This window comes from Hemiscyllium ocellatum, chromosome 7 (assembly GCF_020745735.1).
Source record: "Hemiscyllium ocellatum isolate sHemOce1 chromosome 7, sHemOce1.pat.X.cur, whole genome shotgun sequence".
Lineage (NCBI taxonomy): Eukaryota > Metazoa > Chordata > Chondrichthyes > Orectolobiformes > Hemiscylliidae > Hemiscyllium > Hemiscyllium ocellatum.
The window spans coordinates 6996584-7022684 of NC_083407.1; the positions used below are offsets into that span (position 1 = coordinate 6996584).

The 26101-nt window shown below is 45.8% G+C and overlaps 1 protein-coding gene across 3 annotated transcripts in view; it reads right to left on the reverse strand.

Moving 5' to 3' along the window:
• Positions 1-18483: 18483 nt before the first annotated feature.
• The window catches only part of LOC132817709 (gap junction gamma-1 protein-like), a 62943-nt gene continuing 55325 nt past the window's right edge, over positions 18484-26101 (reverse strand). For all 3 annotated transcript variants that reach the window (XM_060828236.1, XM_060828235.1, XM_060828234.1), the window contains one exon: positions 18484-23502. In XM_060828236.1, the coding sequence (XP_060684219.1) occupies positions 23489-23502 (14 nt within the window). In that variant the 3' untranslated portion in view covers positions 18484-23488. The remainder of the gene's footprint in view (positions 23503-26101) is intronic.

A 26101-nucleotide genomic window follows, 5' to 3' on the forward strand; every position in this document is an offset into this window, starting at 1 on the left:
TCACAGACTAGTGAAGGAACAGCCTGACATAGTCATACAAACAGTGCCCCAATCACCACCATCACCATCCCTGCATAATTTTGTCATTGGCAGGACAGACCCAGCAGAGATAATGGCACAGTGATATACAGTCAAAGGGGGAGGGGGGTTGCCCTGGAATCCTCAATATTGACTCAGGACCCTGTGAATTCTCGTGGCTTCAGGTCAACCATCGCCAAGGAAATCTCCTGCTGATGACCATGTATCATCCTCCCTCAGCTGATAAACTACACTTGGAGAAAGCGCTGAGGATAGCAAAGGTGCAAAGTATATTCTGAACAGAGGATTTCAATGTCCGCCACTGCAGTGATTGCAACAAAGTCACTCAGGTGGACCTCATTGAATATGAGTTCCTTGATTGGGGCTGTTAAGCTGTGAAGCTGGTCCAATCAGGGAGCCCTGGCTGACAGATTTAAACAGGAATGATTTTGTTCACTGAAAATCTGTTCAATGTGTTATGTATTAAATGAGGGAAAATTAGCCTTTCGATGCTGAATAGTAGGTACGGAGGGCAGCTTGCCCTATTGAATTGTATATTCTGGTTGATTGCAGAAGGGAGTGAATATGATAAAGAAATCTGGCATACTATTCTGCTCTGCTCACCAGGGTATAAATGTATAAGCTTGTAAAATGGGAATTAGATTGTAAACAATGGATAAAAGATTGAAAAATACCATAAACAGGAATGTGCCGAGTGCTGGTCATAAACCAGCTGGTGGCCACCATGCTGTGGTACTGGCTGGTCACTTTGGTCCCTCCTCCTGGCTTTGTCGCTGACATCCAGAGAACGTTGGTCGACTTCTTCTGGGACAAAAAGATGCACTGGGTCGCTGCGCAGGTTCTGAGTCTCCCTATTGAGGAGGGCGGTCAGTCGCTGGTGTGCATCCGCACCCAGGTCGCGACCTTCCACCTTCAGACCTTGCAGCGATACCTTTACGTCGAGCCTCCTCCTAGGTGGTGCGCCCTGGCGACGTATTTTTTCCGCCAGGTGTGTAACCTCAACTATGACACGCAGCTCCTGTTCGTCAACCGTGACGGTTTGGAGGTCGCCCTCAAGGTGCTGCCTGTCTTTTACCAGGACCTGATCACTGTCTGGAACATGGTCGAATCGCGTCGCGCCTACCCTCCGGCAGGAGTAGCGGCTGTCGTCAGGGAGCCGTTGCTCAGGAATCCGCACCTCCGTGCTCGCGGGTTCGAGTGGCTGTCGGAGGGGAGGGCCGTGGCGGCGAGGGTGACCAGGGTCGGGGACGTGCTGGGTGCTGGGGGCCTGGGCTGGACGTTGCCGCAAGACATAGTGAGCAGGACAGCGGTAGACGTCCGGTACGTGGCCACCGCCATCCGACGCCTTAAAACGGCGGTGCTCGGACCCGACGTAGTGCACCAGTTGGAGGACGCTTAGGTGTGCGGTGGAATCCCGTCCGCGCCCACCCCTGCCCGGACGGAATTTCACATTGGCCCCAAGGTCCCGTACTTCCCGCGGGAGCCTGTGCCCCACAACCTGAGCCGCCTCCGAAATTTTAATTTTGTCCCATTTAAGGACGTTAAAAGGTGTGCCCTGTATCGACTGCTGCTGCACACCATCCACCTCTTCTCCCTCATCCACCGCCTGGACATGCCCTGCCGTGCCCATTTGCCACCGGGCGGTGGGGATCCCCAGTGGAGGGCCCTCTATGCAGGAGTCCTCCCCCTTTCTCTCGGGGATCTGGGGTGGAGGGTGCTGCACGCAGCAGTCCCCTGCAACCGCAGATTGCGGTGGTTCACGGACTCCCAGCCCAACTGCTTGTTCTGTGGTGCTGTGGAGCCCGTGGACCATGTGTATATTGGGTGTGGGCGATTGCACTCCCTTTTTGATTTTCTCAAAACCTTCTCCTCTGTTTTTGGTTGCACTTCAGTCCCACGCTCCTGATCTTCGGGCACCCGGTGCGGATGAGGGAGGGCAGGTCTGAAGACCTCCTTGTGAGTCTGCTCCTGGACCTGGCCAAACTGGCCCTAAACAGGTCCAGGCAGCGGGCCGTGGAGGGGGTCGTTAGGGCCGACTGCCTGCCCCTCTTCCGCGGTTACGTTAGGGCTCAGGTGTCCTAGGAGAAGGAGCACGCGGTGTCCGCCAACACCCTGGAGTTGTTCAGGGAGAGGTGGGCGCCGCAGGGAGTGGAGTGCATCATTTCCCCCTCCAACTCTATTTTGATTTAGTCCCTGCCCTCCCCTTCACTGTTTTGATCACACAGCATTGCCCTCTTTGATGTGAAGGGCAGTGCTTGTCACTGGCCACTCGGGTGTTTTCCTATTTTCCTGGTGGTGGAATATAAATAAAAATTTACACACTTGTTGTTCTTCACTGTGTCCGACACCTGCACACACACGACATGGGTGCTGGGGAAAAATAAGGAATATCGCTGTTAGGGGGTAGTGTGAGGGAGAAACAAAAGAAAATGAACAAGAGAAGCAAAGAAAGAAAAACAGGAGTACCAGACAACCTGTTCACTCTGAAAGCTGGCTCTGAGGAAGCTGAATCAGTGTGTGAGGGACTCTCCACTTTGTGTGTTAGGGAGAGGACCGATCTCTCAACTGCCGGGACCACACAGTCAATATATTCATTACTGCTGTTGGTGCGTCCTACTGAGAAGGAGAGGTTTCTTTTTTTGTCTCTCCCCCTTGTTTCAGGTGGACTTTGTTCTGATTTATTGTTTTTCTTTATTATTTATTGTGATTTTTTTTCTGGGTTTTCTTTCTGTTTATTTCACAGATGGTTACCACCAAAAAAAGGAAAAACAAAGCAGGAATAGGTAGGTCAGCGGGTCACTTTATGGGTCTGCTCCTGGGCCTGGCCAAACTGGCCATTACCAGGTCCTGGCAGCGGGCTGTGGAGGGAGACGTTAGGGCCGATTGCCTGCCCCTCTTCCGTGGTTACGTTCAAGCCCAGGTGTCTCTGGAGAAGGAGTACATGGTGTCTACCAACACCCTTGAGCTATTCAGGGAAAGGTGGGCACTGCAGGGAGTGGAGTGTTTCATTTCTCCCTCCAATTTGATTTTGCCCTCCCCTTCACTTTTTTGATCATGCAGCATTGCCCTTTGTCGAGACACTCGGGTGTACCCTTTCTTCCTGGATGGTGGAATATACATAGAGATTTACACACTTGTTTTCACTGTGTCCGACACCTGCACACACGTGCTGGGGAAAAACAAGCAATATTGCTGTGAGGCACTAGTGTTGGGAGAGAATAAAATTTTTTTAAAAAGAAAAAGAAGGAAAAAAAGGAGAGTCTGGCCACTCAGGTGTTTTTTCCTTCCTGGTGGTGGAATATGAATAAGGTTTTCTGCACTCATTGTTTCTTCGCTGTGCCTACACCTGCCTACACCTGACCTGGGTGCTGAGAAAATAAGCATGACCACCGTTTGACGATGGTGTGCAGATTTTAATAAGTATATATAACCAGGAGATTTAGAGTCTCTTCAGAAATAAAAAATATAATATCCATGTGCTAGCCAACGTAGAAATGAAAGAATAGGCAGAATGGAACACATGGCTTGAGTGGTGGTGTAGGAGGGAGGGGCTCAGATTTGTTGGACATTGGGACTGGTTCCTGGGAAGGTGGGACTGTTAGAAATTGGACAGTCTACACCTGAACCAGACTGGAACTATCGTCCTTTGGGGAGCTTTTGTTACTGCTGCTGTGAAGATTTAAAACTAATGTGGCAGTGGGCTGGGAGCCAGAAGAGAATACAAGTATACAGCGTGGTGGAAACTGGAGATTATAAGAATCATGAAGTTAGCATTAACAAGGGGACGGCACGGTGGCACAGTGGTTAGCACTGCTGTCTCACAGCGCCAGAGTGGGCCCTGGAGGAATATGATAACAGTAGGACCACTCTTAAATGAGGAATAAGGCGGGCTAAAAGGGGTCATGAAATAGAATCCCAAAGCCTTTTATCCTTATATAAGAAGCAAGCGGGTAACGAGAGAAAGGATTGGTCCACTAAAAGATAATGAAGGAAGGCTGTGTATTGAACCTGAGAGAATGGGTGAGATTCTGAATGATTACTTAGCATCAGTGTTCACTGAGTACAGGAACATGATAAATATTGAGATTAGAGATAGAAGTTTGATTAGTCTGGATCACATTCATTTCCCGACTCAGGCGTCTGACTGTGTGGAGTTTGCACATTCTCCCCGTGTCTGTGTGGGTTTCCTCCGGGTGCTCCGGTTTCCTCCCATAGTCCAAAGATGTGCAGCTTATGTGAATTGGCCATGGTAAATTGCCCGTAGTGTTAGGTAAAGGGGTAAATGTAGGGGAATGGGTAGGTTGCGCTTCAGCGGGTCGGTGTGGACTTGTTGGGCCGAAGGGCCTGTTTCCACACTGTAAGTAATCTAATCTAATTGACAAAAGTAGGGAAGATATGTTGGGTAGGCTGGCAGTTATTAAAGTGGACAAATCCCCAGGACCGGTTGGGATCTATCCCAGGTTGGTGAGGGAGGCGAGTGAGGAAATAGCTGGGGCCCTGACAGATATGTTTGTAGTATCCTTAAACACAGGTGAGGTGTCGGAGGACTGGAGGGTTGCTCATGTTGTCCCCCTGTACAAGAAGGATAGTAGGAATATTCTGGGTAACTACAGACCAGTGACCCTGACGTCAGTGATGGGAAAGTTGCTGCAGAAGATACTGAGGGATAACATCTATTAATATTTGGGAAAAAATGGGTTTATCAGCGATAGGCAACATGGTTTTGTGCATGGGAGACCGTGCCTTGCCAACTTAATGAGTTCTTTTAGGAAGTGACCAAGTTGACAGATGAAGGAAGGGTTGTAGATGTCACATACATGGACTTTAGTAAGGCGTTTGATAAGGTTCCCCATGGTAGACTAATGGAGAAAGTGAAGTCACATGGTCTGCAGGGTGTTCTAACTAGGTGGATAAAGAACTGGTTGAACAACAGGAGACAGAGAGTAGTAGTTGAAGGGAATTTCTCAAAGTGGAGAAAGGTGACCAGTGGTGTTCCACAGGGGTCAGTGCTGTTGTTTGTAATATACATAAATGATCTGGAAGAGGGCACTGTTGGTATGATCAGTAAGTTTGCAGATGACATGAAGATTGGTGAGTACCAGAACGCATGGGGGGGGGGGGTCTGTCAAAGAATACAGGAGGATATAGATAGACTGGAGAGCTGGGCAGAGGGGTGGCAGATGGAGTTCAATCCAGTCAAATGTGAGGTGATGCATTTTGGGAAGTTTAATTCTAGAGCAAATTATACAGTAAACGGAAGAGCCTTAGGAAAAGATGATGAGCAGAGAGATCTGGGCGTTCAGGTTATTGTACCCTGAAGGTGGCTGCACAGGTGGATAGAGTGGTCAAGAAGGTCTATGGTATGCTTGCCTTCATTGGACGGGGTGTTGAGTATAAGAGCTTGCAGGTCATGTTAACATTGTACAAGACATTGGTTCGGCCACATTTAGAATAATGTGTACAGTTCTGGTCACCACATTACCAAAAGGATGTGGATGCTTTAAAGAGGGAGCAGAGAAGATTTACGAGGATGTTGCCTGGTATGGAAGGTACTAGCTGTGAAGAGAGGTTGAGTAGGTTAGGATTGTTTTCATTAGAAAAAAGGAGATTGAGGGGGGACCTGATTAAGGTCTACAAAATCATGAAGGGTATAGACAGGGTAGACAGAGATAAGCTTTTTCCCAGAGTGAAAGATTCAATAATGAGAGGTCATACTTTCAAGATGAGAGGTGAAACGTTTAAGGGGGATACACACGGCAAGAATTTACACAGAGGGTGGTAGGTGCCTGGAACGCGTTGCCAGCAGAGTGGTAGAGGCAGGCACAATAGATTAATTTAAGATGCATCTGGACAGATGCATGAGTAGGTGGTGAGCAAAGGGACACAGATGCTTAGGAATTAGGTGACAGGTTTAGACAGTAGATTTGGATCAGCTCAGGACTGGAGAGCTGAAGGGCCTGTTCCTGGGTTGCAAGTTTTCTTTGTTCTTTGTTCTTTGTCCAACCATGAAGTTGGAATCTCCTCAGTTGAGGAGTATCTCTAAGCTGGCTGGCCACAGCAAAAAAAATATAAACAGGAGCGTCAGAGGTTATGTTCACTGGGAGAGCTGGCTCTGAGGAAGCTGGACCAGTGTCAAGTTTGTGTAAATAAAGGGTGATTTGGGCCGGCATGGTGGCATTGCTACCTCTCAGTGTCAGGGACCCGGGTTCAATTCCAGCCTCAGGCGACATCGTGTGGAGTTTGCACATTCTCCCCGTGTCTGTGTGGGTTTCCTCTCGGTGCTCTGGTCTCCTCCCACAATCCAAAGATGTGTGGTTTGGGTGAATTGGTCAAGTTAAATTGCCCATAGTGTTCAGGGATGCGTAGGTTAGGTGCATTAGTCATGGGTAAATGTAATGGGGTAGGAGAATAGGTCTGGATGGGTTTCTCTTCGGAGGGTTGGTGTGGACTTGTTGGGTCAAGGGCTTATTTCCACACTGTAGGGCTTCTGTGATTCTAAGGTGACTTGGTGATGGGATACCAACTGCTGTGGAGTTATTTCAACCTCCAAGTGAGGCTGGGCAGCAGCATTACTGATTGAGCTATTCAGGATCTGCTCAGCAGATGGTGAGGGAACCAACAAGAGGGAAAAATATAATTGACTTAAGAGGGACTACTGCACAGTCCTTGTGAAGTCAAAGTCTTGCCTTCACATAAGAATACCCTCCATCGTGTTATGTGGCACTATCACTGTGCCAAATGGGTTACAGAGGAACACAATTGTTGTGTTATGGCAGAATGACCTGCATCCTTCTAAACCCTTTCTATACATATACTTATCCAGAGGCCTTTTAAATGTTGAAATTGTACCATTCTCCACCACTTCCTCTGGCAGCTCATTCCATACACGTACCACCCTCTGTGTGAAAAAGTTGCCCATAGGTTCTTTGTAAATCTTTCCCCTCTCACTTTAAACCCATGTTCTCTAGTTTTGCCCCCACCCCCTACTTTGGGGAAATGACCTTGGTTATATATGCCTCTCATGATTTTATAATGTTGCAGCTGTACAGGACATTGGTTAGGCCACTTTTGAAATATTGTGTGCAATTCTGGTCTCACTCCTATAGGAAGGATGTTGTGAAACTTGAAAGATTTACAAGGATGTTGTCAGGGTTGGAGGGTTTGAGCTATAGGGAGAGGCTGAATAGGCTGGGGCTGTTTTCCCTGGAGTGTCTGTGTCTCAGTTGAAGACAATGCTTATTCACAATGTACTGAGGAAGAGGGGACGTAACCTAAGCCACATCTAGCTGTGAGGTTCTTCATAGAAATCTTTGCTATTGGTTGCTTTGCTTGCTACTGAGTATGTTTTTATGACACAGAGTTTTCCTGTCAGGACCTGTTGGAGAATAGGGTTACGCTTGAACACAAAATAATCTGAATCAGTCCACCTTCGTGAGCAACTCCTTATCTTCAATAAGAGATGAAATCAAACAATGTGAACCTGACGTTCCCAGCGCAAGCCATGCTGAACCGGTACTTCCCACCCTCAGTTTTTTGTGTATTTAAGAGATATTTCTAAGAACAGGTCCTGCTTTGTTTCCTGGGATATGGGTGTCACTGGTCAGGCCAGCATTTGTTGCACTTACATGCAGTAGCTTGTGAAGCCATTTCAGGGACAGTTAAGAATCAAATGCATTGCTGTGGGACTGGAGTCACATGTAACCCAGATTGGCAGGTTTCCTTCCTTTAAAGACATGAGTAAACCAGATGGATTTTTACAATGATCAGTAAAGTTGTCATTATTCCTACCATATGTTCAGCATTCCCGGCAATTTTTTTTTCATGGGATGTGGATGTTGTTATTTGGACTTGCATTTATTGCCCATCCCCAAGTTGCCTTTGAGAAGGTGAAGATGAGCTTCCTTCTTGAAACTGCTGAAGTCCATATTCTGCAGGTTAAACCCACGGTGCTGTTATGGAGGGAATTCCAGCAATTTGATCCAGTGACACTGAAGGAACAGCAATATATTTCCAATTCAGGATGGTGAGTGGCTTGGAGGGGAACTTGCAGGGGATGATGTTTAATGCTGTCCTTATCCTTTTAGAAAGAAGTCATTGTGAGTTTGAAAGACAAATCTGGGTGCATTTCTGACGGCATCTTGTAGTTAGTACACAGTACGGCTACTAAGACTTGGTAGTGGAGGGAGTCAATGTTTATGGATGTGGTGCCAGTCAAGTGGGCTGCCTAGTTCAGCAGCCCACTGCTTTTGGAGCTGCACCCATCCAGGCAAGTGGGAGTATTGCATCACACTTGTAGACAGTGGGCAGATTCTGGGGAGTTGGGAAGTGAATTATTTGCTGCGGGATTCCTAGTAACTGGCCTTCGCTTAGAAACACAGACACATAGAAAACACCAGCAACAGTAGGCCATTTTGCCCTTTACACCTGCCCTGCCATTCAATATGATCAAAGCTGATCATTTAACTCAGTACCTTTCTCCTTGTACACTTTGAATTATGTCCAAGTCCTTCTTGAGAACATTCAATGTTTTGCCCTCAACCACTTATTGTGGCAGTGAATTCCACAGCTTTACCACTCTGTCAGTAAAGAAATGTATCCTCATCTCAGTCATTAAAGGCCTAGCTCGTATCCCTAGATTGTAACCCTTGGCTCTGGACTCCCTGGTCATCAAGAACACCCTTCCTACATTTATCCTGTAGGTTTCTAAGAGATTGCCTCTCATTCTTCTAAACTACAATGAATACTCCACTACTGTGGTTTTATGTGGCACTGTCGGCTCTGGCTTCCTCCCATTGTCCAGAGTTGCACAGGTTACGTAAATTGGCCATACTAAATTGCCTGTGGTCTCCAGGGATGTGCAGGCTAGATGGATTATGCACGGGAAATGCAGGGTTACAGATAGGTAGTGAGTCTGGGGGATGCTCTTCAGAGGGTTGTTGTGAACTTAACAGGTTGAATGGCCTGCTTTGTCTTTGTAGGGATTCTATGATTAGTGCCTCCATTGATGTGTATTATTTGTGCCTTTTTAAGAGATGCACTAGAATTCCGAATATTCCGAGACAGCCAGCGCTCTTTGGGCCTGTTGCTAACAATTGTTGCCAGAACACCCTTCCTCAGGTTGGATATTCCTCCACACAGAGGAAGCCTCAGTCTTCAAGAGGCCTACCAAGTCACTTTTCAATGGGAACAGGGCTGATCTGTTTGCGTTTCAAATTCCAAAAGAGAAAGAGAAAGAAAGATGTGGCCAACCTGCACCAGATGGAGTCAGGAGCTTTCTACTTTGCCAGTGCCGCCATCTTGGAACTGACTTGAAACGTTAGCTGTTTCGCTCTTCACAAATACTGAGTTTTTCCTGTCAATTTTTGCTTCTGTTTGTTTCACATAAGACCATGGTCATAAGACCATGTGAAACAGGGACAGGAATGTGCCTTTTGGTCACTCAAACTTGCTGTGCTATTTGCTCGGATCTGGGCTGAACGCTCCTGCATTTTCCTATTACCCTTGAATCTATCTTGGTCATAACCTCGATCAAAGAGCTAAATATTAAGGAGTGCCATAGATTCGGAGAGGCAACAGGCCCCTGTTTGAACCATAGAATCCCTGCAGTGTCGTTGCTGTCCCATTGCTTTCTTAAAATGCCCTTTCTCTTCCTATACTCCACTAGCACCTCTGTTGATTTGCATTATTTGTGCCTTTTCAAAACCTACAGTAGAGTTTGTAATATTCCGAGACAGCCAGGGTTCTTTGGGCGTATTGCTCCTCCTCTTCACCCTCGCTATTGTAGCACTCCCTCCATAGCCAGAACGTCCTGCCTCAGGTTCTGGACTCCCCCTCACAGAGGAAGCCTCCTTCATATCTTGTCTTCAAGAGGCCCATAAAATCACTTTTCAATAGGACCAGAGCTGATCGATTCATTTCAAATTCCACATTCCCATCTACTCCTCCAATAACTATCCATTCCTCTGCCTAATGAGGGTCGATCTAACTGCACTGTAAAAATATTTAAGGAGTCTGCCTCCACTGCCTTCTGAGGCAGAGAGTTGAAAAGTCATAGGGCAGAATCACACAGGGACATCAGCCATTGGTGAGATTTGTGTCAGAATCAGACGAGAGGTTGATGTCTTTACTGCATCTTTTATGCATTTGTTGAGCCAAGCAGCCAGTTGTCAATTAAAAGGGATTGTTACTTGTTAAATGAAATGTTACTCAGTCTCCTATCTTACCAAACTCGATAATTGGGGAAGGTGTGTATTATTGCTGAAAATGTGTTGCTGGTTAAAACACAGCAGGTCAGGCAGCATCCAAGGAACAGGAAATTCGACGTTTCGGGCATAAGCCCTTCATCAGGAATGAGGAGAGGGTGCCAGGCAGGCTAAGATAAAAGGTAGGGAGGAGGGACTTGGGGGAGGGGCGATGGAGATGTGATAGGTGGAAGGAGGTAAAGGTGAGGGTGATAGACCGGAGTGGGGTGGGGGCGGAGAGGTCAGGAAGAAGATTGCAGGTTAGGAGGGCGGTGCTGAGTTGAGGGAACCGACTAAGACAAGGTGGGGGGAGGGGAAATGAGGAAACTGGAGAAATCTGAGTTCATTCCTTGTGGTTGGAGGGTTCCCAGGCGGAAGATGAGGCGCTTCTCCTCCATCCGTCGTGTTGTTATGTTCTGCCGGTGGAGGAGTCCAAGGACCTGCATGTCCTCGGTGGAGTGGGAGGGGGAGTTAAAGTGTTGAGCCACGGGGTGGTTGGGTTGGTTGGTCCGGGCGTCCCAGAGGTGTTCTCTGAAGCGTTCAGCAAGTAAGCGGCCCGTCTCCCCAATATAGAGGAGGCCACATCGGGTGCAGCGGATGCAATAGATGATGTGTGTGGAGGTACAGGTGAACTTGTGGCGGATATGGAAGGATCCCTTGGGGCCTTGGAGGGAAGTGAGGGAGGAGGCGTGGGCGCAAGTTTTACATTTCCTGCGGTTGCAGGGGAAAGTGCCGGGAGTGGAGGTTGGGTTGGTGGGGGGTGTGGACCTGACGAGGGAGTCACGAAGGGAGTGGTCTTTGCGGAACGCTGATAGGGGAGGGGAGGGAAATATATCCCTGGTGGTGGCCTGTTAATCACTGGCCTGTTAATCCAGAGAGTCAGGTAAAGTTTCAGCTTTAAATCCTGTCATGGCAGATGGTGGAATTTGAATTCAACAAAGATCTGGAATTAAGAGTCTAATGGTGATCGTGAAGCAATTGTTGATTGTTGGCAAAACCCATCTGGTTCACGAATGACCCTTCTCCAATTAAACTGCCATCCTTACCAGTGTGGCCTATACATCACTCCAAAACTACAGCAATGTGGTTGATTCTTAACTGCCCTCTGGGCAATTAGGGATGAACAATAAATGCTGGCACAGCCAGCAACGCCCTCATCGCATGAATGAATAAATAAAAAAACTAATAAGCTGGGCATTGAGAATTCTCAACATGACTTGCTGCGCTTTTCCAGCAACACATTTTCACCTCTGATCTCCAGCATCTGCAGTCCTCACTTTCTCCATGACAGTACCTGGCAACTTCAGCTTATTGCTGGTTTTAAGGAGCCACAATGTTGCTCAGAGTCAACCAGAATCTCAGGACACAATGTTCTGGCATCTGCCACACACATTCCTCATCAACAGAAATTTGCCAGTCCCTCCAATTCATTCATCGGACACTGCGGAAGCACAGAGCTCCTTCACAGTAATCAGTATTGAAAAGCTGCTGCAAGAGCACTATGGGAGCAGGGGCAGGCACCTACCTCCCCGGCTGCATCCCAGGACTGCTTGCTTACTCTTTCAGTGCACACTCACTGAACACCTATCTGCATGTTCACAGCCTCCCAGCCTTACCGTGCCAATTTGTGTGTGCACACAACCAGGCAGCTTGTCCTTCCTCTGGCAGGTGTCCATCTTGCTATGCTGCAGCTTGTCTCATTAATCTCACATTCACTCCATAACAAACACACTGCATGTACAGCAAGCAGGCAGCCCTGCCTCAAAGTCTCAAGGGAGCAGACCTCACTGAAGCCTATGGAGGCACCTGTTAGTGTGGGGGTCCCAGCACTGTCAGTCAAGGCCTCCCATACCAGTCCAGGTGATTGTACAGCTGCCTGGTTGGGGTCACGTCAGTCAGGGGACCATGCCTCTGCAGTCCAGGGGAGTGGGTCACTATCTGTCATGTGGCTCTGTAGTGATGAGACTGATGCAGGAGTATTTGGGCCAGTGACATCGGGACGATCGGTCAGGTCTGTGCATTTTCCGGGGCTCTCAAGGCAATGGGCCATGCTCAGTCCATCAGACGGTCCACAGAAACAAAGGCAAAAGGTGGGTGATGTGTCATGGGGACTGCTGTCATAGGAGGAAGACTCAGGAGCCTATTGGGAGCTGCAGGCTTTGGGAAAGATGGATAGAAATGAAAAGGAGGCAACAGTATTTGTAAGATATGTGGAATACGGTAAAGCATGGATGGCAACAAGGTAATGCAGAGGCTGGAAGGGGCACCCTAACTTCAAAAGGGGGGACAGTGTATGTCTACACCTGGATTAGAGTGGTGCTGGAAAAGCACAGCAGTTCAGGCAGCATCCGAGGAGCAGATGTGCTTTTCCAGCACCACTCTAATCCAGAATCTGCAGTCATTGTTTTTACCTATGTCCATACCTGGCATGGTCACACCATATGCCAGGGGCTGAGGGAAGGCCAGGCCAGCATTTGAAGGCTCATGTGGATGGCTTGGGATGGGTGATGTGGCGAATGGGGCTTATTGGATGAACTATGAGCAAGGGGACACGGATGTTTGGGGTCTCGCCAATATGTTCCAGCAGAGTTTGGAAGTCAATGATTGAGGAGCATTCACACACCTTCTATTATGCTGGAAATCAATAGTAGGCAAAGGGACAGAAAATGGCTGTGACCATACTCGGAGCTGACATGTCAGTGAGGCAGAGACTGCAGGACCAATGATGTGAGGTCCTATCGAGGGAAAACAACATTACTCATTGACCCATTGGGTGTATTGTATTGTATTGGACACAGACCTGTGGGAACCCTAATCTCTGGCCATCCTAAAGCCTTTATCCCATTTGCTGTGCAGTCCCCTGTTCCAAGCATCATCGAGCACCTCATTCCTACCAACACTTTGTAACATTAAGGTTAGAGAAAGATTAGGGATGTTGTACAATGAGGGGAAATGGTACCGACCAAACTCATTGCCTTTGTATGCTTTTTTCCTCTTGCATCCACTTGCTGCTCCAGGCTCTCAATATAGACATTGATCTGTAGTACATCCTGTGTGGAGATGAAGTTAGGCATCATGCTGGCACAGTTACTTTTGAGGCTAGAGAGATTCAAGGAAACAACTGTAGAGGCAAAACAGCGCAGATTATTCAAAAGTGAAAATTCATAGACAGCGCAATAGCTTTGCATCTTTCTCTCCATCCCACTATATCTCAGTGTAGTCCCAAGTTCAAAAGCTGGGAGTCCGCTCAGTATTTTGGCCCTGGAATTTTAGTTGGGTAACCTGGGGTGTAATTGTAACTGGTTGGCCCAGGGCTGCTGAGGTCTTCTCGCCAGGGACAAGTAGACTATCTAAGGGATCATTGTGCAAGTTGTGGTGGAATTGAGTGAGGTGAAAGTGGGTGGCAGGGCTGTCAGTGCTGGTGCAGGTTGGTGAATGGTGATGGTTTGATTTGATTTGATTTGATCATTGTCACTTGTACTGAAGTACAGTGAAAAGTATTGTTTTGTGTGCTGTCCAGGCAAATCCTACCATACATACATACATCAGAGTATTAGAACATAATGCAGAATCTATGGTAGATTGACTTTGAGAAGTCAAGGCAAATCAGGGCAGGATTTATACACTTAATGGTAAGGTCCTAGAGAGTGTTGCTGAACAGAGATCTTGGAGTGCAGGTTCATAGTTTCTTGAAAGTGGAGTCACAGTGAGATAGTGTATTGAAAAGGTATTTGGCATTCTTTTCTTGATTGGTCAGAGCATAGAGTATAGGAGTGGGGAACGTGGCACACTGATTAGGCCACTTTTGGAATAGTATATGCAATTCTGGTCTCCCTCCTATCAGAAGGATGTTGTGAAACTTGAAAGGGTTCAGAACAAATTTACAAGGATGTTGCCAGGGTTGGAGCATTTGAGTTATAGGAAGAGGCTGAACAGGCTGGGGCTGTTTTCCCTTGACCCGTCAAAAACTGAGGGGTAGCCTTTTAAAGGTTTATAAAATCCTGCGAGGCATGGAGAGGATAAATAGACGAGGGATTTTCCCTGAGATGGGTGAGCCCAGACCTAGACAGCACAGGTTTAGGGTGAGAGAGGAAAGATTTAAAAGGAACCTAAGGGCAACTTTTTCATGTAGGGTGTGGTGTGTGTATGGAATGAGCTGCCAGAGAAAGTGGTGGAGGCTGGTACAATTACAACATTTAAAAGGCATCTGGATGGGTATATGAATAGGAAGGGTTTGGAGGGATATGGACTAAGTCCTGGCAGGTAGGACTAGATTAGGTTGGGGTATCTGGTCAACATAGCCAAGTTGGACCGAAGGATCTGTTACTGTGCTGTACATCTCTATGACTCTATGAGTCAACAGCAGAGTTTCGCACAGCAGGATACCTAGCCTCTGACCTGTCATCACTGTGTTTATGAGGCGACTCCAGTTGAGTTTCTGTTAAACGGTAACTCCCAAGATGTTGATAGTGGGATTCAGTGATGGTAGAGGCACTGAATATCAAGGACAATGGTTAGATTGTCTCTTACTAGAGATCATTGACTAATTCTGTATTCCCTACTGAGGAGAATCTGATGGAAATGGATAAAATTCTAATAGGGCTGGACAGACTATATGCAGTGACTCTAAAACTAAGGGACATAGCCTCAGGGTACAAAGTAGACCATTAGAACTAAGGTGAGGAAACATTCCTTCATTCAAAGGGTATGGAACCTGTGGAATTCACTACAACAGATAACCTTGGAAGGCAATTCACTAAATATATTTAAGAAAGGGATCAATAAATATTTTTAAGAATTAAAAATGTGAAGAAGCATGGGGAGCAAACAGGAATATGCATTAATTTGAAGAATCAGCCATGAACGTTTTGAATGGTAGAGCAAGGGCTAAATGACTTACTCATGCTCCAAGTTTCTGTTTTTAATTTTAAAATTAATATGTTTCTAGACAAGCAGTTGCCATGTCTGAGATGGGAGTCCCAGGAGGGACAATGTTGAGGGGGGTTGCTATAGACTGTTCACAGAGGGTTTTCGTATTTCACAGGCTTTGCCCATGTGCAACTGGAGGAGTTTTTGACTCATTTCGGTCTTATTGCTGGTTAGCTGTAGGGAGAGCTTGGTAATAGGTGTTAGGATTGATGGAAAGAATGGGAATATCTCTTCGCCAATCACATGGGAATTTGTTTACCTCACAACGCCTAATATCAAATACTGAATATGACAAGTACTGGGACTAAGGATGAACGTGTCGCAATCTTCACTTCACCATTGGCGGCAGGGCCTTGAGGATTCTGAGGCCCAAACCTCTGGACTTTCTTCCTGAAAGCTCACTATCCCATTTCTTGCAAGATACATCCAAAACCCCACCTCTTTGAAGCAAGCTTTTAATTAATTTTCATAGACTCTCCCCACATTGATCATGGTCAGTCTTGGACACCAGTGTCCATGCTCAATCCTGGGGCGTTTGAACTCAGGAGACTGTTAAAAGTACAGCATTAGTCCTAACCCCTTGTTCACTGGCCACCTGCCCATCAGGCCCCTTGGGTCTGCCCTCTCTCTAACCCTCACAGCCCCCTCTTTTTCCCATTGTACAGGTGAATTGCTGGAGTCATCAGACTGCATACCCACCTAGGGTCCACCAAAGCCCCTCAGGTAGCCAATAAGTTACCAGTTAAGGACCTCATCCCACACCCACTGCTATTTTGTCTCTGACAGGGGAAGTAGGTAACCAAACAGCTTTTATTGGATGGCAAGAGGCAGAAACTTCTTTTTGTTGGCAAATAGGGGGAGCTCAATATCTCTGTCTTTCAAATGCCAGGTGGGTCCTACGAGAAAAGGCTAAGCAGGTTGGGCCTGTACTCATTGGAATTTAGGAGAGATGGACTTATTGAAACATAAAAGATTCTTAGGGAACTTGACAAGTTAGTTGCAGAAAGGTTGTTTCTCCTTAGGAACCTAGGAGAGAGTATCATCTCAAAGTAAGGGGTCGCCCAGTTAGCATCAAGAGGAGGAGGAATTCCTTCCCTCAGATGGTTGTAAATCCGTGGAATTCTTTTCCACAGAGGGCTTTTGAGGCTGGCTCATTTAAGCATATTCAAGGCTGAGACAGACAAATTTTCAATGAGTAAGGAAATCAATGGTTGTGAAGAAAAGGCAGGAAAGTGGAGTTGAGGATTAGGAGATCAGCGATTGAATGCTGGAGCAGACTCAATAGGTTGAATGTGCAGGAAAAGCACAACAGGTCAGGCAGCATCCGAGGAGCAGGAAAATCGACATCTCAGGCATAAGCCCTTCATCAGGAATGAGGCTGTGAGCCAAGGCAGTGGAGAGACAAATGTGAGGGGGGGGGGGGGGGTGTGGGGCTGGGGGTAAGGTAGCTGAGAGTGCAATAGGTAGATGGAGGTAGGGGTAATGGTGATAGGTCAGAGAGGAGGGTGGAGTGGATAAGTGGGAAGAAAGATGGACAGGTAGGACAGGTCATAAGGGAGGTGCAGAGTTCAAAGTTTGGAACTGGGATAAGGTGGAGGGAGGGGAAATGCAGAAACTGGTGAAATTCATATTGATCCTGTGTGGTTGGAGGGTCCTGAGGCGGAAGATGAGGTGTTCTTCCTCCAGGCATCGGGTGGTTAGGGAGTAACACTTCAACTTCCCCTCCCACTCCGCCAAGGACATGCAGGTCCTGGGCCTCGTCCATCGCCACTCCCTAACCATCCGATGCTTGGAGGAAGAACGCCTCATCTTCTGCCTTGGGACCCTCCAACCACATGGGATCAATGTGGATTGCACCAGTTTCTTCATTTCCTCTTCCCCCACCCTCACCCAGTTCCAACCTTCCAACTCTGCACCTCCCTCATGACCTGTCCTGTCCATCTTCTTTCTCACCTATCCACTCCACCCTCCTCTCCAACCTATCACCATCACCCCGACCTCCATCTACCCTCAGCTCCCTTCTCCCCAGCCCCACCCCCACCCCTCTCTCATTTATCCCTCCACTCCCTCAGCTCACAAGTCTCATTCCTGATGAAGAGCTCTTGCCCAAAATGTTGATTCTACTGCTCCTCAGATCCTGCCTGACCTGCTGTGTTTTTCCAGCACCACACTCTCGACTCTGATCTCCAGCATCTGCAGTCCTCACTTTCTCCTCAATAGGTTGAATGGCTTAATTTTACTCCTGCAAATTACAGTCTTATATGGGGCCACAGGGACATATGACCAGATACAGAAAATAATTAAGAAAGCTAATGAAATGCTAGTCTTTATATCATGGAGGATTTGAGTATAAGGATGTAGAAATTATGCTGCAGTTATACAAAACCCTGTTTAGACCCCACTTGGAGTGTTGTGAGCAGATCTGGGCACCATACTTTAGGAAGGATATATTAGCTTAGAGGAAGAACAAGGTAGGTCTACAAGAATAACACTTGGACTTCGGATATTAAGAGAGATGATAAAACTATTGCCTTTTTTCTCTAGAATTTAGAAAGTTAAATGCTTATCTGATCAAAGTCTTCAAGGTATTAACAGGGAAAAACAAAGCTGAATTATTTCCACTAGGTGGACATTCTAGAACTAGAGGACACAGAATCAGGCTAATTGGCCTATCAAGTCCACACCAACCTTCTGAAGAGCATGCCACCCAGACCCACCCCATATCCCTGCATGACTAATCCACCAAGCCTGTACATCGTTGGGAGTGTGGGAGGAAGCCAGAGCACCTGGAAGAAATCCACGCACACAGAGGGAGAACATGCAAACTGCACACACAGTAATCCAAGGGTGGAATCGAACCTGGGTCCCTCACGCTGTGAGGCAGCAGTGCTAGCCACTCAGCCACCATGCTGCTCAAATACAGTCTGAGAATTATTGCCAAACTATTCAGGAGAGATGTTAAGAAGCACTTCCAAATACCTACCACACTTTGTGTGTAGAAGTCTCTTGCACAAACAGCAGTGGATGCTGGATGAGTTGTTAAGTAGGTACATAGAATTAGACCCCAGATCAGCCATGTTCTTTAAGGAAGAAAACCTGCTGATCTGGCCTACATGTGACTCCAGACCTACAGCAGTGCCTGAAATGTCCCTGAAATGGCCTCACGAACCAGAACCTCCTCAAAGGCAACCAGGGACAGGCAATAAATGCTGGCCCAGTCAGTGACATCAACGTCCCACAGAAGAATAAAATAACTGAATAAATAAATGCAGGTTTTTATTTGTTGTTGCTAGAAAATGCAGTGGTGTCATAAACACAAATAACCAACAAGAGACAGAGATCTGTTTGAAAATGCAATAAATCATCGGCAGTGCTTTTTAAAATTTCCCTACAAAAAATGTACAAAAACAGTAAAAGACACCAGTGAAATGGGACAAACAAAATGAAGTCATCAATGGCAAATCAGAGATTGCCTCCCCAAGTGCATCATCAGCTAAGTATGAGCCTCTATTCGCAAGCTTCCAACTCCCACCAATAGCAGTTCAGCTTCCAAAATTTTATTGGGCACAGGGGATGCAGATAATGAACACCATGAAATGAAAGACCATACTTCAAGCAATTGGCTTGAAATGTATTGGACTTCAACACAAAGCAGAACAAAAATATCAAACACAATCAGAGAGGCTCTCAAACATCTCCTATCCCATTTAATCTCTACAATAACCCTTATAAAATGTAACACTAATATAGCAAACATCTACACATATTTATCTAGAATTAAAAAAAAAGAGTAAGACACAAGATTATCTTTGGTTTGGTGTTCCTTACAAAGCAAGAGGGAAAATTAAAATTAATTAGGCTAAGTATTGGCACTAGGGCCAGAACTATCCCATCAACTAACCAATGCCTGCCCATAGCTGGCAGTGTGTGCCTTGCCCACGTCCCATTAGTTGGAGCAGTTTCTCCTGCTTCATAAACAGAAGAAAGTTCTGGGCAGTGATTTAGAGCTCAGATAGAAAAAAATGCAGTTCCACTATCAACCCATTGATCAGAGACAGGGAATTATCTCCGGGTCTTGGCAATCCCAATGTTGACAGATTCTTCAGGTGAGGCATGTTGCAGGCAAGGACAGGGAGATGTCCTTTGAGTCACCAATAAGAACCCTGGCAGCTTCAGGAATTTAAAGATTAATCTCCAGAATGTCACCACAAGCAAAAACCGGGAAAAACATCATCCAGACATCCCAATCAAAACTGTGCAAGGCTTTCAAATTCTTTGAGGACTGTTTGAAAATTTGGAGAAATGGGGTGGGGGGAGGTGGGGAAGGATTCTTACTGGAGATTGAGAACCATTAATCCAGGGACCAATGAAATGTTCTGGGGACTGGGGATCGAATCCCACCATGGCAGAAATTGAAGTCATTAAGAATTAAGAGTTTGATGACGACAGTAAAACCATTGTCAATTGTCAGGAAAAAGCTAGCTGCTTCACTAATGTCTTTTAGGGAAGGAAACTGCCATCTTTACCTGGTCTGGTCTATATGGGACTCTAGACCCACAGCAGTGTAGTTGATTCTTAACTGCCCTCTGGGCAATTAGGGATAGGCATTAAATGCTGGCTTTGCCAGCGACATCCACATGCCACGAAACAATGAAAAAACATTGTGAGTAAACATGGAAATTGGGAATGTGGAAAATCTCAACAATAGACATATCATCTATTTGGCAAGATATTTGCTTCATATCAATTATGTGAAGCATGGCAGTTTGATTAGCGAACACTTGGTTTCTACACTGTATTTTGCAACTATGTCAGCCTTAAATGATGGTTACTATCTACACAAAGTGTGGGAATTTGCAGTTCTTATGATGAAACTTGAAGCTAAAGTCATAATTGGGCATCCTTCATTTGGAGTTGAATTACAGTTCGCGTGATCTAATTTGAAAGTATAATAGACTTGGAGGGGTTGAATGGCCTCCTCCTCCCAGAGAATTTGGAGTTTAAAGTGTTGAAGCAAAACATTACACTATTCTGAGAGTCTAGACCACATGTGGAGTATCGTGTGCAGCTTTGGTCTCTGTATGTGAGGAAGGATGTTCTATCTATGGAGGGACTACAACAAAATTTTACCAGACGGATTCCTAGGATGATAGGACTGATGCATGAATACAGTTTGGATTGGTTAGGACGATAGTCATTGGGGTTTAGAAGAATAAGGGGGGAATCTCATTAAAAATTCTAACCGGATAAAACAGGGTGAACACAAGGAGGATGTTCCCCATAACTGTGGGGTCCAGAACCAGGGGTCACAATCAAGGACACAGGGTAGGACTGAAATGAAGAGAACTTTTCTCACTCAAAGGGTGGTGAGCCTGTGGAATTGTCTAACAAAACACTGAATATTTTCAAGAAGAGTTAATATATATTTCTTCAGGCTAAAGAGATGAAAGACAATGGGGAGAAAATGGGAACAGGGTATAGAGCTGAATGGTCAGCCATGATCATATTGAATGGCAGAATAGGCTTCAAGTGCCAAATGGTCTAGTCCTGCATGTCATTTGTATGCTTCTATCTCTGCCCCTCTTCAGAAGAATCCCAGAACGAGGGACAAAGTAAAATGAGGCGTTTACTGGAGCAGGACCACAATATGGTGAGGATTTAAACCAGACTCAGGAGAGGAGGCAGTCACAGTGTGGCTGCTGCTGGGTCTTGAGAAGACAAAACTTCCAATTCAGCCAGATTCTGACACTCCAGTCCTTGCAGCCATTCTGCACAAGAGAGAACGTCTGTGGGAAAAGGTGAGCTCAAAACACGGAGAGGGACACAACACTGCTCACTCCCTCACAGCATCAGCTGAAACCTGACTCCCAGCTAGAATTCCACTGCGATCAGGATGTGCCTGAGATCTTGTCAAACATCTTGTGGAACATGGAGGGGATGAATGTATGACTGTTAAATTTGCTAATGGCATAAAAGTAGGTTAGAACGCAAGTTGTGAAGAGGACAGGAAGAGTCTACAAAAAGATAAAAGAAAGTTAAGTGAATCGGAAAAGAATGGCAGATCAGAGTATAATGTGGCAGAATATAAACTGGTCCACTTTGGCATGAAGTATTGGAAAGCAGCAGATTGTGTGAATGGAAAGGGACTGCAGAACCCTGAGGTGCACAGGGACTCCGGTTTCCTTGTACCCTGAATCACAAATAATTAGTACACGGCATAGCAGGTGATCAGGAAGATAATGGAATGCTAGCAGTTATATTCCAATCCTGTTACAGTAAACATAGAAAGTTTTACCATAGCTGCACAAGGCCATGGTGAGTACACATATACAATATTTGAGTATTGTATAATAGGTCTCTTTATTTAAGAAAGGACACATTATATTATGAATGCATTTCTGGGACATGAGGCTGATCTTCTGAGTAAAGGTTGAACAGGTTGGGCCTTTATCCACTGGAGTTTATAAGAGTGAGAGGTTGGTCTGATTTAGACATAAAACATTCTGAGGAATGTTTTCCTTCCAATGAGACACAGGACAGAACGAACGAACAATTTAAAAATAAGGGATTAACAACTCAATCAGAAATCACAACATTTTCTTTTCTCCCAGAGGGTCCTGAGTCTGTGGAACTCTCTTCTTGAGATTTTGTGTTGATGAAATTATTGAACATCTTTAAGGCTGAGATAGAAAATTCCTGAGTATCAAGGGAACCAAAGGCTATTAGGGTTCAGCAGGAATGTGGAATTACAGCCAAAAATCAGTTCAGCAATAATCACAGTGAATGGCATTTCAGGTGGTATTTTCACTAGACGCATATTTTCCAAAGACCCAGGCAATGTTCTGGGGACTGGATTTAATCTTGCCATGATGGATGGTGGAATTGGAATTCAATAAAAATGTGGAATTGAGCTCTAATGATGACCATGAAATGTTGTTGATATTCATGAAAAACCCAACTGGTTCACTGATGCCCTTTAGGGAATATCTTGTCCAGCCTACATGTGACTCCAGACCTACAGTAATTTGGTTGACTCTTAACTACCCTCTGGGACAATAAATGCTGACCAGCACCATTCACATCCAATGAATAAGAAAAAACAGGCTCAAAAGATCACATGGCCTTCACCTGCTCCAATTTCACATGCTTCAGTGGGAAAATTGTTTGATTTCTGCTGTGAAAGGGAACCAAAGTGGATTTAAGATACAGCCATCTAGATAAATGGTAGAATAGGTTTGTAAGACTGAATGTTCCCCTAGAATTCCAGAGCTACTCAGTGGCTAAAGATTTGTGTTTAGAAAAAAAAAGGAAGAATAATAGCCTCAGGAAGAATTAAGTTGCGAGGGGGAAGAAAGTAAAAGCTCACACACATTCCCCAAGAAATTAGTGGAACCACCTGGTAACTAGGCAACCTGGAGATAATTCAAGGCTGAGGAATGTCCAATAGGCCCAAACCAGTGAAATAGTCTCAAACGAAGCAAAACATTTTATCAAAAGTACCAAAAAAGAAGAAATAAAATCATCAACAAAAGTAACTCAGTTCATGGTTGCTCTCACTCAAAGTTACATGATTCTGGAATGTTCTGAGACTGTAAACAAAATAATTGTCCTATCACTACACAGATTCATTTTCAAAACAAAAATTACCTAAACCCAACAACAAAAAAAGTGACAATTTCATGAAGAATTAAACTAACTGAAGACCAGAGAAACATAATTAATGATGAATTTAATAATGAAAATGAAAAAAAAACTATATGTGCTATCTGACTGAGCCAGTTCTGTTGGATTGTACCTGATTGTGTTACTTAAGGAAAGGGTCACCCCCTCAGCTCCCTTCTCCAATCTCTAGATGAGGGGTCTTCCTTTCGAATATGAAACCTGGCTCTCAGTGCCTCAAATGCTTCAAGATATGTCTTAGACCCTACAGTCAGTCCAACAATTACTGGACTCTATTAGGTTGGATTTGGAATGTTCTGGAATACCAAACAAAACAGCACCCAGGTATATAAGCCAATTGGCTAGTTTTAAAATTCACAACACCTGTCAAGTTTGTCTAAACTTCACCCTAACCCCTCTTGCCCTGCCCTCCCACCCAACCCCAAATCCAGTGTCCCCTCCCAATCCGGCTCTTTCCAGTAGTTTTGCTTTTGCAAGTTGGTGATGTTAAAGCCGAAAGAGTGAGAATGAAATGTGAGTCTTTCCAGTCGAGGTCCCTTTGTTGCTTCAAGCATCGACTCTCTCTGAATCTCAAGGTCGAAGAGCCCATCCCATCAGCATCACCCACGCAGACCTGCAAAAAGTAACAGAAGAAGTGGTTACCCAGTGGGTCGGCAAGGGATCAAATGGATTACCCAAATAATCAGTGAGATTAGAAAGAATCATACGAACAAAGAAGAGTACATTAAGTTGTCTGGCCCTATTACAGAAGGATGCCACTCGTCCCTTGATCTGTTACACAAGGACAGGAAGCCATTCAGTCCTTTGAGTTTTTATATGAACAGGAAGCAGTAATTGAGTTCCTGGAGTCTGTTACACCTGTCAATTAATTGATCTATAATCTAACACCCCCATCTACATGACCATCTACATAATCCTTGAGTAGTAAAGGAATTAAGGGTTATAGTGAGCAGGCAGGTAAATCGAGCCGAGTCCATAAAAAGATCAGCCGTACTGAATGGCAGAGCGGTCTCAATCGGCCAGATGGCCTACTCCTGCTCCCATTTCTGAATGTCCTTATACATGCTGTAAAGAAATTATGCAAACCCCCGGCCCAACACACACAGTCTAATCACCCATAAATTAGGAGATGCACAAGAGTGCAATGAAAGCAGAGATCCTGGAGGTTGTAGGACTGGGTGAGGTTAAACAGATGGTGGGGGAATGGAAGAATTGGGTAAACAAGGAAAAAAAATGTTAAATAATATCATTTATGGATGGGGGTCAATATAGATCAATTAGCACAGGCTAGTTTACCCTTATTTCGGGTTCCCTCTGGAGCATCTTGCAAACATTTCAGTTCTCTGACAAATATTAGAAGCTCTCAATGTTAGTTTGGGGCAGTAATGTATCACTATTATCCAGTAGAAGGCTTTTCTGTGCCCCAACATTTACTGTGATAGTTCCTTGTGACCATCCACATTCCTGCAGCTAAACAAGTCCACACCGACCCGCCGAAGCACTACCCACCCAGACCCATTCCCCTACATTTACCCCTTCACCTAACACTACGGGCAAGTTAGCATGGCCAATTCACCTAATCTGCACATTTTTGGACTGTGGGAGGAAACCGGAGCACCCGGAGGAAACCCACGCAGACACGGGGAGAACTTGCAAACTCCACACAGTCGCCCGAGGTGGGAATTGAACCCAGGCCTCTGGTGCTGTGAGGCAGCAGTGCTGACCACTGTGCCACCGTGCTGCCCACTAGGTTAGTTTAGGAAATGGGAACAGTTTCCCATTGTGGCACAGAGATTCTTCAAATCAGGAGCACGTAGAGAGCCACATTTACTACAGGAATCGAGTCCGGGAATGATCTGGGATGGAGAGTCCTACATAGAGAACCACTCAACAGGCTGACTGGCCTCCTTCTGTGTTATGTGGAGTCGAGGAGAAAGCACCTTAGACACAGCCTCAGCACCTCACTAACATCAACATAATGTCAGGTCAAATCATAAAAACAGAAAGTGCTTGACAATCTCAAAATAAAATGCTGGAAACCTGAAATAAAAACAGAGTGCTGGAGAAACTCACCAGGCCTAAAATTATCTGTGGGGAGACAGAAACACAGTTAATGTTTCAGTGCTGGGATGACCCTTATTCAGAATTGAAAGGGTTGTAAAATTCAAAGTTTGTGCGAAGATTTGTAGCTCGGGTGCTTCTTGTTGTGGTTCTGTTCGCCGAGCTGTCCGCTGTAGTGGTTGGTGGACCTGAAACTGAAACTGACACCCGGAAGCGGCAAGGACAGACCACTATAAATACCGGAAGAAACATCAAAGAAGCGCTTCGCAGGAGGCTCCACAGCACTGATGATGTCTCCTAGCCAGGGGACGAAACGTTTGCAACTAAAACTTCCAGCTCGGCGAACAGAACCACTACAGGGTTGTAAAATTGGGGGGGGGAGGGGAACAGATGGTGAGGGGGACCAGAGCGAAAGATGAAGGGAGTGTTGATGATGGTAAAGGAAAGAAATGGAGATATAACATGTGTAAATATACGGAAAGGAGAAAACAGGCCCACTGTTCTTCTCGTAAAAAGTGAGGTCTGCAGACGCTGGAGATCAGAGCTGAAAATGTGTTGCTGGTTAAAGCACAGCAGGTCAGGCAGCATCCAAGGAGCAGGAAATTCCTGTGCAGAGGAGATGACCTGGGGGGTGCAGTGAGAGAGAGACTCACTGAAATCCTTGTAGAGGGAGGAAGAGAGCTTCTTGGATGCTGCCTGACCTGCTGCGTTTTAACCAGCAACACATTTTCACCACTGTTCTTCTCCACAACTTTCTGTTTTTATTTCAAATTTCCAGCATCTGCTGCATGATACTTTTTATTTCAAGGGTTCTGCTATTCTGTAAGGTGTTGTTGAGCTCAATTGGCTGGACAGGTGGTGAGTGATGCCAAAAGATATGGATTCAATTCCTGCACTGGCTGAGATCACCATGAAGACCTTTCACCCATATCTGAGGCATGGCAACCCTCGAGTTAAGCCATCACCAGTTATCTTTCTGTCTCTCTCTCTTTCTCTATCTCTCTCTCTCTCTCTCTCCAATAACAGTGCAGCCCTATGTTCTGGTGACTTTACTTTTATTGTTCTGGACCAGGGGAAAGACCCTGGGTCCCAGGTCTGCAGGATCCATTCTGATTAGATTCTGGAATCCAGCTACCAGATCATCACTCAAA